Source organism: Alosa sapidissima, chromosome 24, assembly GCF_018492685.1.
Source record: "Alosa sapidissima isolate fAloSap1 chromosome 24, fAloSap1.pri, whole genome shotgun sequence".
NCBI lineage: Eukaryota > Metazoa > Chordata > Actinopteri > Clupeiformes > Clupeidae > Alosa > Alosa sapidissima.
The window spans coordinates 18,076,943-18,089,442 of NC_055980.1; the positions used below are offsets into that span (position 1 = coordinate 18,076,943).

The 12,500-nt window shown below is 41.6% G+C and overlaps 1 protein-coding gene and 1 long non-coding RNA gene across 2 annotated transcripts in view; one reads left to right on the forward strand and one right to left on the reverse strand.

Moving 5' to 3' along the window:
* Positions 1-7,117, forward strand: part of LOC121699939 — a 17,205-nt gene extending 10,088 nt beyond the window's left edge. Inside the window, exon 3 of the long non-coding RNA XR_006027080.1 lies at positions 6,355-7,117. This is a non-coding gene — a long non-coding RNA (uncharacterized LOC121699939). The remainder of the gene's footprint in view (positions 1-6,354) is intronic.
* Positions 2,717-12,500, reverse strand: part of svild (supervillin d) — an 82,916-nt gene continuing 73,132 nt past the window's right edge. Inside the window, exons 28-31 of the mRNA XM_042082513.1 lie at positions 12,128-12,271; positions 11,287-11,399; positions 5,230-5,385; positions 2,717-4,066 (exon numbers count right to left, since the gene is read on the reverse strand). Coding sequence (XP_041938447.1) covers positions 3,980-4,066; positions 5,230-5,385; positions 11,287-11,399; positions 12,128-12,271 — 500 coding nt within the window. The 3' untranslated portion in view covers positions 2,717-3,979. The remainder of the gene's footprint in view (positions 4,067-5,229; positions 5,386-11,286; positions 11,400-12,127; positions 12,272-12,500) is intronic.

Consider the following 12,500-nt stretch of genomic DNA (forward strand, 5'->3'; position numbering starts at 1 on the left):
AAAAAAAAAACATATTTTGTCTTCTAGAAAGTATCTCTTTTAGTGCCCTTGGCTGTTGGAGGGGGGGGGGGGGGGCGTTGATGGCAAAGCTACGTCCCTAGCCAGCTGTATTGTCTTGCTTTGATGAATGATGCCAAAACAGAGAGATAATGTACCACAATGCACCTCAATGCTATCTTGAAAATATCTGTGTCTGAACAATGCAGGGTGAATCTCTGCATTATTTTTTGGCGAAACATCCAGCTTTGATAGGTCACCAGGGACTGAAGACAAGAGGAGGATGTCTGCATTGCTGATGAAAATGGCAGCTGAATCGGGGTAATCTACTTGGGGAATATGCACCAGAATGGAGCATACTGGCACAGCTGCGGGTGTGACAGCGGCCCGTTGTGTTTATCTGCCGTTTCTCGCCATCCCAATTAAGTGTCCCCATTCCTCATCCTCTCCCTGCAGGCCTCTTCCTCAATCACCACTTTTTTTTACATCTTTACTTTTTTTTAACATTTATTTATGGGGCTTGTGCCTTTATAGTAGAGATTTACAGGAAATGAGCTCGGAGTAGGAGTAGGATTGGGAAACGACTGGGGTTTGGCATCGAACATGGGTTCACCGTGGGCGCTTATAGTAGATATGAACGGGCCACTTCCGCCTCCCTTCAGTCTTTCCTGCGTTTGCTTTTGTTTGTTTTGCTCTATTCGTTTCTCACTTTTATTGTCCACCTTTCCCTTTATCCCTGTTCTTCCTCCCATTTTTCATCCTCTGTAGACTCGCCCGCTTGTTATGATTCAAACTTTCCTCTCCTAGTTCTGCCATCTTTGACCCCCCCCCCCCTCCCCCCTGCACTATTGACCTCTGTGTCAACTTACCTTGCTTACTTTACTTTAGGACTTCACTTTCTCAGAAAGTTCCTCACTCTCCCATCTACTGTCGGAGTTTTCATCATTATCATTCAACACCGGCAATCCCACAATGCACCTGCGTGTCCGTTTTTCCAGACGTTCCAGACATGGTGGGCGGCTGAAAACAACAGCCCAGAGAAAAACATAATTCCCGGTACCCCCCCTCCCCGAACAAACACGCTCCCTTTAAAGGCAATAAATAAATAAATATATAACCACACAAAACTGATGAACCTGGCAAGCTGTTGTTCTTCAATGCTGTCTCTAGCTTTACCATCTGTTGTGGTGATGACCTAACCTGAAAGTGTTTGTGTGTGTATGTGTTTTGATGGGGTGCTGTGTGTAAGAGTGTGTATGAGTGTGTGTGTGTGTGTGTGAATCAGAGAGAGAGGAGAGAGAAGATGGGAGTCTCTGTGTGCAAGAGAGAGAAAGGCAGTGGGTGTGTGGGTGAGTACTGTGTGTGTGTGAAAGAACACCAAGTTGCTCAGAACCAGGAAGTCCCACTGTGCATAATCAGTGGCCAGAGAAACACACAAATATTTAAGGAAGTGAGCGTGGGTAGACACACACACACACAAACAATAAACACACACAGGCAGACATTTGCAGCAAACAACAAACCATATGGAGCAGTCACGCAGGCACAAACATACTTACTCACACACACACTAAAACAGAGACCGAATCTGTGGTTGAAGGAGAGAAATTGAGAGAGAAAGACATGAGTGCATTAGACATTTCTCAGTTCATGTAAGGTCTTGCACTTCATTGCTTGCAAACACACACACACCTACACCTCATCGCCCTTTGACTCCAAATCCCCTCCAGATGGGTCCTGGTGTCTGATGGCACACGCAGCACCTTTCCCGTGGAATCACACACACAAAGACCATACACCTGGCTACCTATGTGCACACGCTCTCACATGTACACAAACTGCATCTGTCTCTACACACAGTACACAAACCTACATTGACATACACACACACACGCACACACTCTACATACAATATACTGTACATCTGCACACACATATGCACACAATCACACATACACTCAACTTCTTACCTTAATTATTTCCAAAAACAATTCAGTTAATGTTTAAAGTGAAGGATTCCTTTCTCAACTGGCTGACACCCACCCCCGCCCTTTCTGGTTTTGTTCTTTTTCGCCTTTACCATTTTGGAGCCGGCGAGGCCCACTTCATCAGACACACTTCCCCTGCCAGAGGCCAATCATTTCCCTGCTATTAGGAGGACATATTAGCAGGCTCTGCTCTTAATTGATTAAGCACCAGAGGAGCGTTCCTAGGGAAACTATCTGTATTATAGAGAAAGAAAGAGGGAGAGAGAAGAAAAAGAAAGGGAGAGAAGGAGGGAGAGAAGAAAAGGAGGGAGAAAGAAAGAGATGAAGAGAACAGAGAGAGGAATAGAAAGATGAAATAATGAGAAATTACACTCATTGAGGGTAGTAAGAAGATTGTGTTACCAGGGTAACATGGTTATGACTTTTTGAATGGCTTTCCGCTGGATGACTTGTGCGTCAGTGTAGAGCAATACCACATGCTCACAACTGTTATGCAGCAAGGTCATACTTTTGCATTCTTGCCACAAAATACGTCAATTCACCGGAGCTCAACTAACACAACCCCAATATATACCAACATGCCCTCAGGTACAATGTAGTTTTATGTTTTCACCATATTCAGATGTCATATATAATCACAGCTTTACAACAGAGAAAAATGCCAGAATTGAAACGTTTTAGAAATAGAATGGTGGAGACGTCTTTATGAAAGAACTGAATGGAAAGGTCTCTTTGAGTGTATGAACAGCATCATTTATTTCGTCAAGGGGAAAAGAGATGTACAAGAAGCCGAGGAAGACTGCCGAACTCTCTCATCGACTCTTAATGCTGTTAATGGACAAGGAGCTGTATGCGTAAGTGACTCCCAACGCTTGAAAAAACACTGACTTAACTTAAATGCTGGGCAAAGTGCCAAGTCTAAATTATTGACTAAAACTTGCTTAATAACTGCAAAATCTATTTGCCATGAGAAAGATCCTAAATACAAACATTGGTGGGTCAGCTAAAAGCTGTCTAACGCCACATGACGCCATTAGTTCATGCACGACAACTTTGCTCATAGACTGATTTTGCACTTTGCCAAGCATTTAAATTAGGGCCCATTGGATAAAACCCTTAAAAACGAAGAATGCTCACTTCCCCACTTTTTCCCCCTGACCTGACAGTACTTTAAATGTTTGTGCATACATCTGTGGCATAGCAAGGCATTTCAGATCATCTGTGTTCAGGGTTCGTCCAAATACATACGCTGACCACTGAACACAGCCGAGTGGGGCTGCGTGTACGGGCATCTTCACTGGCACAACAGGTGACTTCTCAAGGGTTAAAGGTCAAAGTTGACATGCAGTCCCACACTAAGCCTCCATTGGCAGTGACGAAGCGTGCAACATTCCACATTCTCTCACAGTTTGATGATGGCAGAGTAAAAATTACTTGGAAGAAAATAATACATTTATAATACATATTTATAGTTCAATATATGGTTAGATAGAAGACAGACGTGTAGGTCTGTCGTTGTTGGGTATAGAGGGGCGATCTCTTCAGTGACTAATAAGCTACAGAAGGATGAAGCTAAATTTAACAGCTATAAAAGGAATGTTGTGGAATTACAGGTTGTAGCTGGATAGGAGACAGGTTAATTGAAGGTTTAGAAAAGAAAGTTAAACTGTACAATTGTGTTTCACATGAAAAAAAAAACAACAACAACAAAAACAACAACAAAAAACGAGTATCCTTTTGGAGAGACAAACAAAAATTAAAATCAGAAGAGAGAGTAAGAAGATGTAAGAAAGTAAGTAGGGTCTCATTGCATCTTTTTTCCTCCGACACGGTCTGTCATGAGAGTTCAGAAAGAGGAAAGTTGGCCATGGTGATGGTCTAGCACCTGTGGATGAGTTCATAGCTTCGGCTACCTGCTCATTCTCTCTCTCTCTCTCTCTCTTTCTCTCTCTCTCTCTCTGAAGAATATAGTGTGCTTTAAAAAGTTCTGTGGTTTAAAAGAGGTCTTTGCTCTTCTTCAACTTCAGCTGTTTCCAGTTAGGAAGAGCATTGAACTCTTCTCGCGTGAGCTCCAACAGCGTCTGGAAAAAAAAAAAAAACACAAGAAGAAAGACAAGGTGTTAGCCACACAAACACACGGTGATATTGGCCATAAAAATACATCCTTTAACTAAAAGTAACAGCACTGTCAGACATAATACTACTTGTGCACACAAATGCATACAAGCAGAAGCACCTGTGTGTGTGTGTGTGTGTGTGTGTGTGTGTGTGTGTGTGTGTGTGTGTGTGTGTGTACTGACATACATGAGCAGACACATTCGACCGGCACACACACTGCACACAAACGACCCTAGATGAAAACATACACACACAAAAATATAGTTGCTAGGAATGATTTTCTGCTCAATGGAGCCAGCTACAGTGTGAAAGGCCATTTCTCCGTAAGATATGACCTTACCAATCACAGCAAACTGAGCAAGTGCTGCTCTTCCTGACAACGCATCAGATTGCTCGTACTTAGCAAGACATTCAGTCTTGTGCCGTTTCTAAACCTCAACAAGCTCTCTCTCTCTCATTCTCTCTCATTCTCACCTGGCCACGGGGCTTATTTGATGGTCTGCCATCATCCCAGATGCAGACATCGGGATATAAATGACAATTCTTCCATATTCACACTTCTGAGTGCATTAAAGCTCAAAATGCTGTCCCTAAGCAATTCTAGACTTTAACAGGTGTAGTTCCAATCTGTTTTATTTCAAGCACTGCAATTGTTTTGGTGCTATTTAGATGACAAGTCTAGGCTTTGAAATGGCCTGTGTTTAACTAGATGTCTTCCATCTAGATGTCTTCTTTGTCTCTCTCCTTGCTGCTCTTCTCTGGCTTTGTGACATTGCGTCTTTCCATGATCTATCCAATATAGCTGCTGGGGTGGTGGTTCATAAATACCACACGTGTACACCTGTCTCTTCCTATGTGCTTTGATAGAGAGCATGGCCACAGTCAGTCTGTGTGTGTGTGTATGTGTGTGTGTGTATGAAAATGACAAAGGGAGGACACATACTGTGTTTGTGTGTGTGTGTTTGTGTTTTTGTGTGTTTGTGTTTTTGTGTGTGTGTGTGTGTGTGTGTGTGTGTGTGTGTGTGTGTGTGTGTGTGTGTGTAAGAGAATGACTGAGTAGACATATTTATGTGTGTGTGTGGGGGTGTGTGTGTGTGTGTGTGTGTGTGTGTGTGTGTATGGGTACCTTGAAGTCCTTGTCGGACAGGTATATCTCCAGGTGTAGGGGGTCGACTCCCTCGGGCAGGGGTTTGGAGGTGAGCTCCTCTATTGAGTACTGCCTCTTGGAGAGACGAGACAGCGCGTCCTGCACCAGGATCACCTTGTTACGCACACCCTCGTCCTGACCAAACACATCAGAAAAAATCAGAGAAACATTAGGACATTCACACACTTATTATACACTGACAAACCACGGACGCACACCCTCGTTCTGACCAAACACATCAGAGAAACATTAGAAACATCAGGACATAAACACACAAACACACACACACACACACACTTATTATACAATGACAAACCACAGACATAGAAAGACACAAATTAACACACTCAAACATACACTTATTATTACATACATACAGAGAGAGAGAGAGAGAGAGAGAGAGAGAGAGAGAGAGAGAGAGAGAGAGACATCAACACACACATACACACACTCACACAGTGCATTCACATTCAACAAATTATACTGTGATCATATGAGTTCATGTGATCATTTTCCGGCATAAATAATGTTGACTGTGATTGCACTGATGATACTAAACCCACGCACAATATGAGTCTCATGAATAATTGCTATATAATTAAGTGTCAAAGGTCAAACACACACACACACACACACACACACACACACACACACAGTCATGATGGCTATGATGAAATGTAAGTAACAGATGCTGCCACAAGCCCCAAGGCGAAAATCAAGGCTACATCGCAAACGCTCCAAACTTTAGGAGATTCATTTATATTGCAGGCCGTCAAATAAACGGTGCACAGATGATACAAAAACACATAAATAAGCCGTTAAAGTAATTACCCCCTGAGCTCATCATCTGTATGCGTGCATAATTAGTTCATCTAAACTTGACTCCAACTCAAAGTTCATCGACTCTGAATCAAACTTCTCTTGCCACAGGCCACTCATTTACCATCTATTAGCAGGAAATATGACCATATTATTGATAATCTGCCTAATGATACAGCAAATTGTAATTATTATTCTGAAGCCAACTACGCCATCATACTTAGAGACACACAATTAGATTAGTGACTATTATAGTTATACGGTTTTAGTTTTTGAGTATTTAAGAGTGTGTCCATGAGAGGACCAGGCGGGGGTGATACATGCTACGTCACCGATTTTGATAAAACTTGGACAGTTTGAAGGGTCCACCTAAAAACACAAAAAGCCAAAATAGTACAAAAGTTGAAACAACCCACGGGGAGTTAGGCCCCCATCCTTGTTTTAGGCCAAAAAAACTAAAAAAAAGGCCCAAAATTGCATAAAATGTTGACATCCCTCCTGCTGTCAGATTTAAACACAGCAAAGTAACAATCCATGCCATCAAAGGTGCATCCAAGGTTAGTTTAAAACTGGAGTTACAAGGCGTAAGGTGTGACGGGTGTCAGTCCAGGACTGCACATATCCACTACGTCACATGCCTTTTGGCGAATACCCCAAAAATAGCAATATTCAGACCTGAATATCTCCGATGAGCAACCTCCTTTTTTCAAAATTCTTTCTTCACATGAAAGGGCCATCTGTGGACTTTATAAATCAAAAGAAAAATGCTCTGCCTTTTTATTATTTTTGTCGCTGTAACCGCCTAAATAGTGTGATCCAGCCAGTGATTTCAAATACATATCTATTTCAATGATTGGTTGAAACATAATGTTTAGGTCATTTATAGTGGACAAATGGAAATATATATTATCATCAATCATGTCTACTGATCAATTCCAAGCTAGATTTAATGTCCTGAGTGCAATATATTCCTTAAGGTAGCTCAAAATGACATCATTGGGTGACATACACCAGTATACCCGTAGGTCAAATATTTGCAAATGTGATATCGCCAACATATCTCAGGGCTAGAAACAGTTACTTGGATTCAAATAATAACTTGTAACATTTTGGTAGCCAAAGGTCAAAGTCACTGTGACCTTATGGATATCCCTTTGTGGTGGATAAATCTAAAAAAATCCCTGACACATTTTCATTTGTGATACAAATATGTATTTTGACTCACAGATAACAAATATTTGAATCTGGTGGTCAAAGGTCGAGGTCAAGGACCTTGCATTCTTGAAAAAATTATATATCATAAATGCCTGTAGGGATTTTTTTTCCAAATTTGGTACAAATATTCACTTGCACTTTTGTCTTCATCATTCATCGTGACCTCCAGAAGGCTCAACAGTGGTATCTGCCATCTCAGACCCAGCTCCCTCCACACTCATGATAGGTTGTCTACCAACAAATACACATCTTTTGGTAATTTGTCTTCTTTGCTATGGCCGAGCAAACTGCAATCGCTTGATACGGGCACCCACAAATACCAACAAATTATTCAGTTAATCATTTGTTTTGCTGTGGCCATTTATGATCCCATCAGCAACTATACAACAAACAAAACACCAACCCTTAATGAGGGCACCAAGAAGTACCACCAAAGTCTTTGGTCATTCCTCTTCTTTGCTCCCACAGTTTCTGATCCAATCAGTAACATAAACAGACCAAATGTAAGCCCTTGATGTGGGCACCCACAAATACCAACACATTCTTCAGTCAATCCTCTTCATTGCTGTGGTGGTTTATTATCTGATCATTAACATACCCAGTGAAACCGCAAGCCTTTGATGCAGACACCAACAAATACCAACAAATATTTAGATACCAACTACCAATCAATGTCACAAATTCTTCAGTCATTCCTGTTTGTTGCTATGGCCATTTATGATCCGATCAGCAACATACCAACATACCAAGCAATATCATAAATTCTCCAGTCATTCCTCTTCATTACTGTGGACACTTATGACCTGATCAACAACATACACAGCCGACACACAAGCCCAACAACTACCACTCCAGAAACACAGCAGCAGCGTCTGTCAATTCAGGTTACAACATGACCCCAAATAGCATGTGAGTGCCATAGCCATTGGCTTGCCTTTTCAGCAGCCTCCGATATTTGTTACAGCTCCTTTCAGTGACCGTCCTCAAAAAAAGTCTAACAGAAGTTTTGTGGCTGATTATATTTGGGTGGTTAATATTAATGAAAAGTTAATATTACTGTGACCTCACAAGAAAAACTATTTTACTATTCACTAAAAAATATTAACTTGAACATGATATCCTGGAAACACAGAGTATTGATATTATTGTTATGACATGAAAATAGCCTTGTTATATTTCATGTATTTTAACATGGAAAAATGTTAATCTAGCTTGACATTACTCCATTATCACTGTTCCATTTGCCCAACGCAGCAGACAGGAGTTAAAGTGGGAGGAACACAGTTCTGCCACCTCGGATAATTCAATAATAAATATATTCTTTCATACCAACGATACAGCGTGATGATATTGTTAAAATAAATAGGTTAATTTACGTGTGTACAGAGGTGACCAAGAAGCTATCAATTCTTGTCCAAAAAGTATTGCTACACCACGATACTCAATATGTTGTCCAACGGTGAGTCATTTTTCCCCGTTGCACCGACACTGGATTTTAGGGTTCCCCCACCTGCCAAATCCCACTTTACCACTGGTCATATGGCATGCAATGGAAACAGATTTACAAGTAATGTACATGATCAGGTTTTCAATGTTTCAGACATGTTTCCTTGTAGGACCCTAACATGAAGCTACTGTAGGTGGTTATACCATGTCAGAGTCTCTGCTTTAAAACAACTTGTACTAATAAGCAGGGTCTACAGACATGTTTTTACGATAGATGGACATCGAGGTACAGTCGGCTACAAAACAAGTAAAGCTCAGGAGAGCACTGACTAACTTGCTATATATACGAACACTCAATACCCAAATTAACCATCATGTCCTTGTCCATGGGGGCAGCCGTGGCCTACTGGTTAGTGCTTCGACCTTGTAACCGAAGGGTTGCCGGTTCGAACCGCGACCAGTAGGCACGGCTGAAGTGCCCTTGAGCAAGGCACCTAACCCCTCACTGCTCCCCGAGTGCCGCTGTGGCAGGCAGATCACTGCGCCGGGATTAGTGTGTGCTTCACCTCACTGTGTGTTCACTGTGTGCTGTGTGTGTCACTAATTCACTAATTCGCGGATTGGGATAAATGCAGAGACCAAATTTCCCCTCACAGGATCAAAAGAGTATACAGTATATACTTATATACTTGTTTGTAAAAATGGATGTCCACAGATCCAAGTAAACCAGCATTCTCTTTAGAAGATTTTTAAAAATATCTTTGTGGGCTAAAACACTGTTTACGTGTGGACGAAAGACCCAAACATAAAATATCGTGTTATGTGTGTACAGGGCCTAAGTTGTACTAAATTTGAAATAACTCCCTCAAGGTGTTTCCAGGATATTGTGTCCAAGGTGTAAAAATACAGTAATACCCATGCTGTTTTTTTTTGAGGTCACAGTAACATTGACCACTCAAATCAAATCAGTTCATCTTTGAGTATACTGTAAGTGACTGTGTGTGCCGAATTTGAAAGAAAAAAAAACTTCCTATAGGCATTCCTCACAAGAATGTGAGTTCACAATGACCTTGAACTATGACCTTTTACCATCAAATTCAAATTAATTTGTTATCTGTGAGTGAAAAGCCCTTTCCAAAGCGAGCTACACTCTCTCCCTAGCCACTTGCACTCTTAACCAAGTGTTAAAAGAACAACGCCAACATTTTGGGAAATTATCTTACTGTCTCTGCCAGAGTTAGATAAGATGATACATACCCTTCTCGTCTCTGTGCATCCAGTACCTCAGTCTGAAGCACCCACTAAGGTGAGCAGTTCCAACTAGCCTATAGCACCCAAAAGTGATAAAAGTGATAAAAGAACTCCAACATTTTCCTTTACATGGGGAACTTGATTTAGCTGTAAGGGTGATTCCCACCTGAGTGCACACCGCAACTGAGGGGAGTGGGTAGGGATTGGTTTCAGAAAGGGCCAGTGTGAATGTATCACATTTGGAATTATGTCAGGGATTTTTAGAGGTTTATTCACCACAATGGGATGTACATAAGGTCACAGTGACCTTGACCTTTGACTATCAAAATCTTACAAGTTATTGTTTGAGTCCATGTGACTGTTTTTAGCCCTGAGATATGTTGGGGATATCACATTTGCAAAAATTAGACCTACGGGTATACTGGTGTATGTCACCATGATGTCATTTTGAGCTACCTTAAGGAAAATATTACACTCAGGACATTAAATGTAGCTTGGATTTGATCAGCAGACATGATTGATGATAATATATCTCCATTTGTCCACCATAAATGACCTAAGCATTATTTTTCAACCAATCATTGAAGAAGATATGTATTTGAAATCACTGGTTGGATCACACTATTTAGGCGGTTACCACGAAAAAAATAATAAAAAGGCAGAGCATTTTTCTTTTGATTTATGAAGTCCACTGATCGCCCTTTCATGTGTAGAAAGAATTTTGAAAAAAGGAGGTTGCTCAACGGAGATATTCAGGTCTGAATATTGCTATTTTTTGGGTATTCGCCAAAAAGCATGTGACATAGTGGACATGTGCAGTCCTGGACTGACACCCGTCACACCTTACGCCTTGTACCTCCAGTTTTAAACTAACCTTGGATGCACCTTTGATGGCATGGATTGTAACTTTGCTGTGTTCAAATCTGCCAGCAGGAGGGATGTCAACATTTTATGCAATTTTGGGCCCTTTTTTGAGGTTTTTTGGCCTAAAACAAGGACGGGGGCCTAACTCCCACTGGGTTGCTTTAAATTTTGTACTATTTTGGCTTTTTGAGTTTTTAGGTGGACCCTTTAAACTGGCCAGGTTTCATCAAAATCGGTGACGTAGCATGTATCACCCCCGCCTGGTCCTCTCATGGACACACTCTTTTCACTCAAGTGACTATTTTGTAGAATGTAATGAACATGTTTTGAATATGCAAAACGTGCTATGAATTATGTCCAAACATGTGTGAGTGTGTGAGTGTGTGTGTCAGTGTGTGTGTGTGTGAGTGAATGAGTGAGTGTGTGTGTGTGTGATGATACCTGCACTTTGATGCTAGGGTCTCGCTCCCAGTAAGGGAAGATGTTTGTAAACGTGCGCGGCTCAGCACCAGCAAGAATCAGATAGGCCTGGGGCGGTCGCTTGGAGTTCTTTTCTGTAAACACAAACACACACACACACACACACACAAACAAAGTCAGTGAGTGAGTGATGTTGCTTTGACTTCTGAAAGTAGCTTATGTTCCATAAGGACATTACTTATTACTTTAGCTGCAAGGATTGCTCAATATGACAAAAGTCAAAACCCACTGCTCCCCCCTAGTGGCTACATTGGGAATGACCACAGTGATTGAACCACAGCCAAGCAACTGCATCTGTTTCTCTCCTTATTTGCTCGTTGGATGTTAGAACACAGATACATTCACCCAAACCGCTCTAACAGCAGTTCTTATTTACCCAAGAGACAGATCCTGTCCAACTCTGCACAGTCTCAGTATACAGTATGACAGGCAGTAGCTACTAGTTTCATGTATAATCAAGCAATCCATTGACTATTTCTGACCGTATGATACCCATGTTTTACAGACAATTAATTGATTTAATTGATTATAAATGAGACTTGACATTTATGCAGTGTGAGGCCAGATGGCCATTCAGGCACTACGATGGATTCCACCTGATAAAAAGATCTTCAGGCTTCACACCTTTCATTGGCTAATTCAGGGGAACCAAATGCTAAGCCGCTCAGTCCTTTAACAGCAGATCAAGAGGGTTAACATCAGCAGGATCTCCATTCCGCTTGACCGCATATTATTAAGTGTAAAACCTTATGACCCCATAGGTGACCTTTGACCCCATCAGTGAGTGTGGGCGACATCTGACCTTTGCAGTAGCGCAGCGTGGTCTCCATGGCGCACTTGCGTTCGGCGTCCCAGCGGATCTTAGCGGAGCCAGTGCACTCCTCATCGTCCAGCTTCGGGCCCTGCCACAGGTACACCTCCAGCCGGTTATCCAGCAGGAAGAGAGCTGGAGAGAGAGAGAGGGGGAGTGGAAGAGAGAAAGAAAGAGAGAGAAAGGATGGAGAGAGAGAGAAATAAATAAAGAGAAACAATCTTGTTGATCTGATTTCCTGTTGGCTTGACTACGAAAGAAAAAAAGATAAAGAATAGACGTGTGTGTGTGATTACATATGTATGAGTGAGAGTTTGTGTGTACACATCACGTATATCAAGTGTTGAAACAGGAAAAACATCAT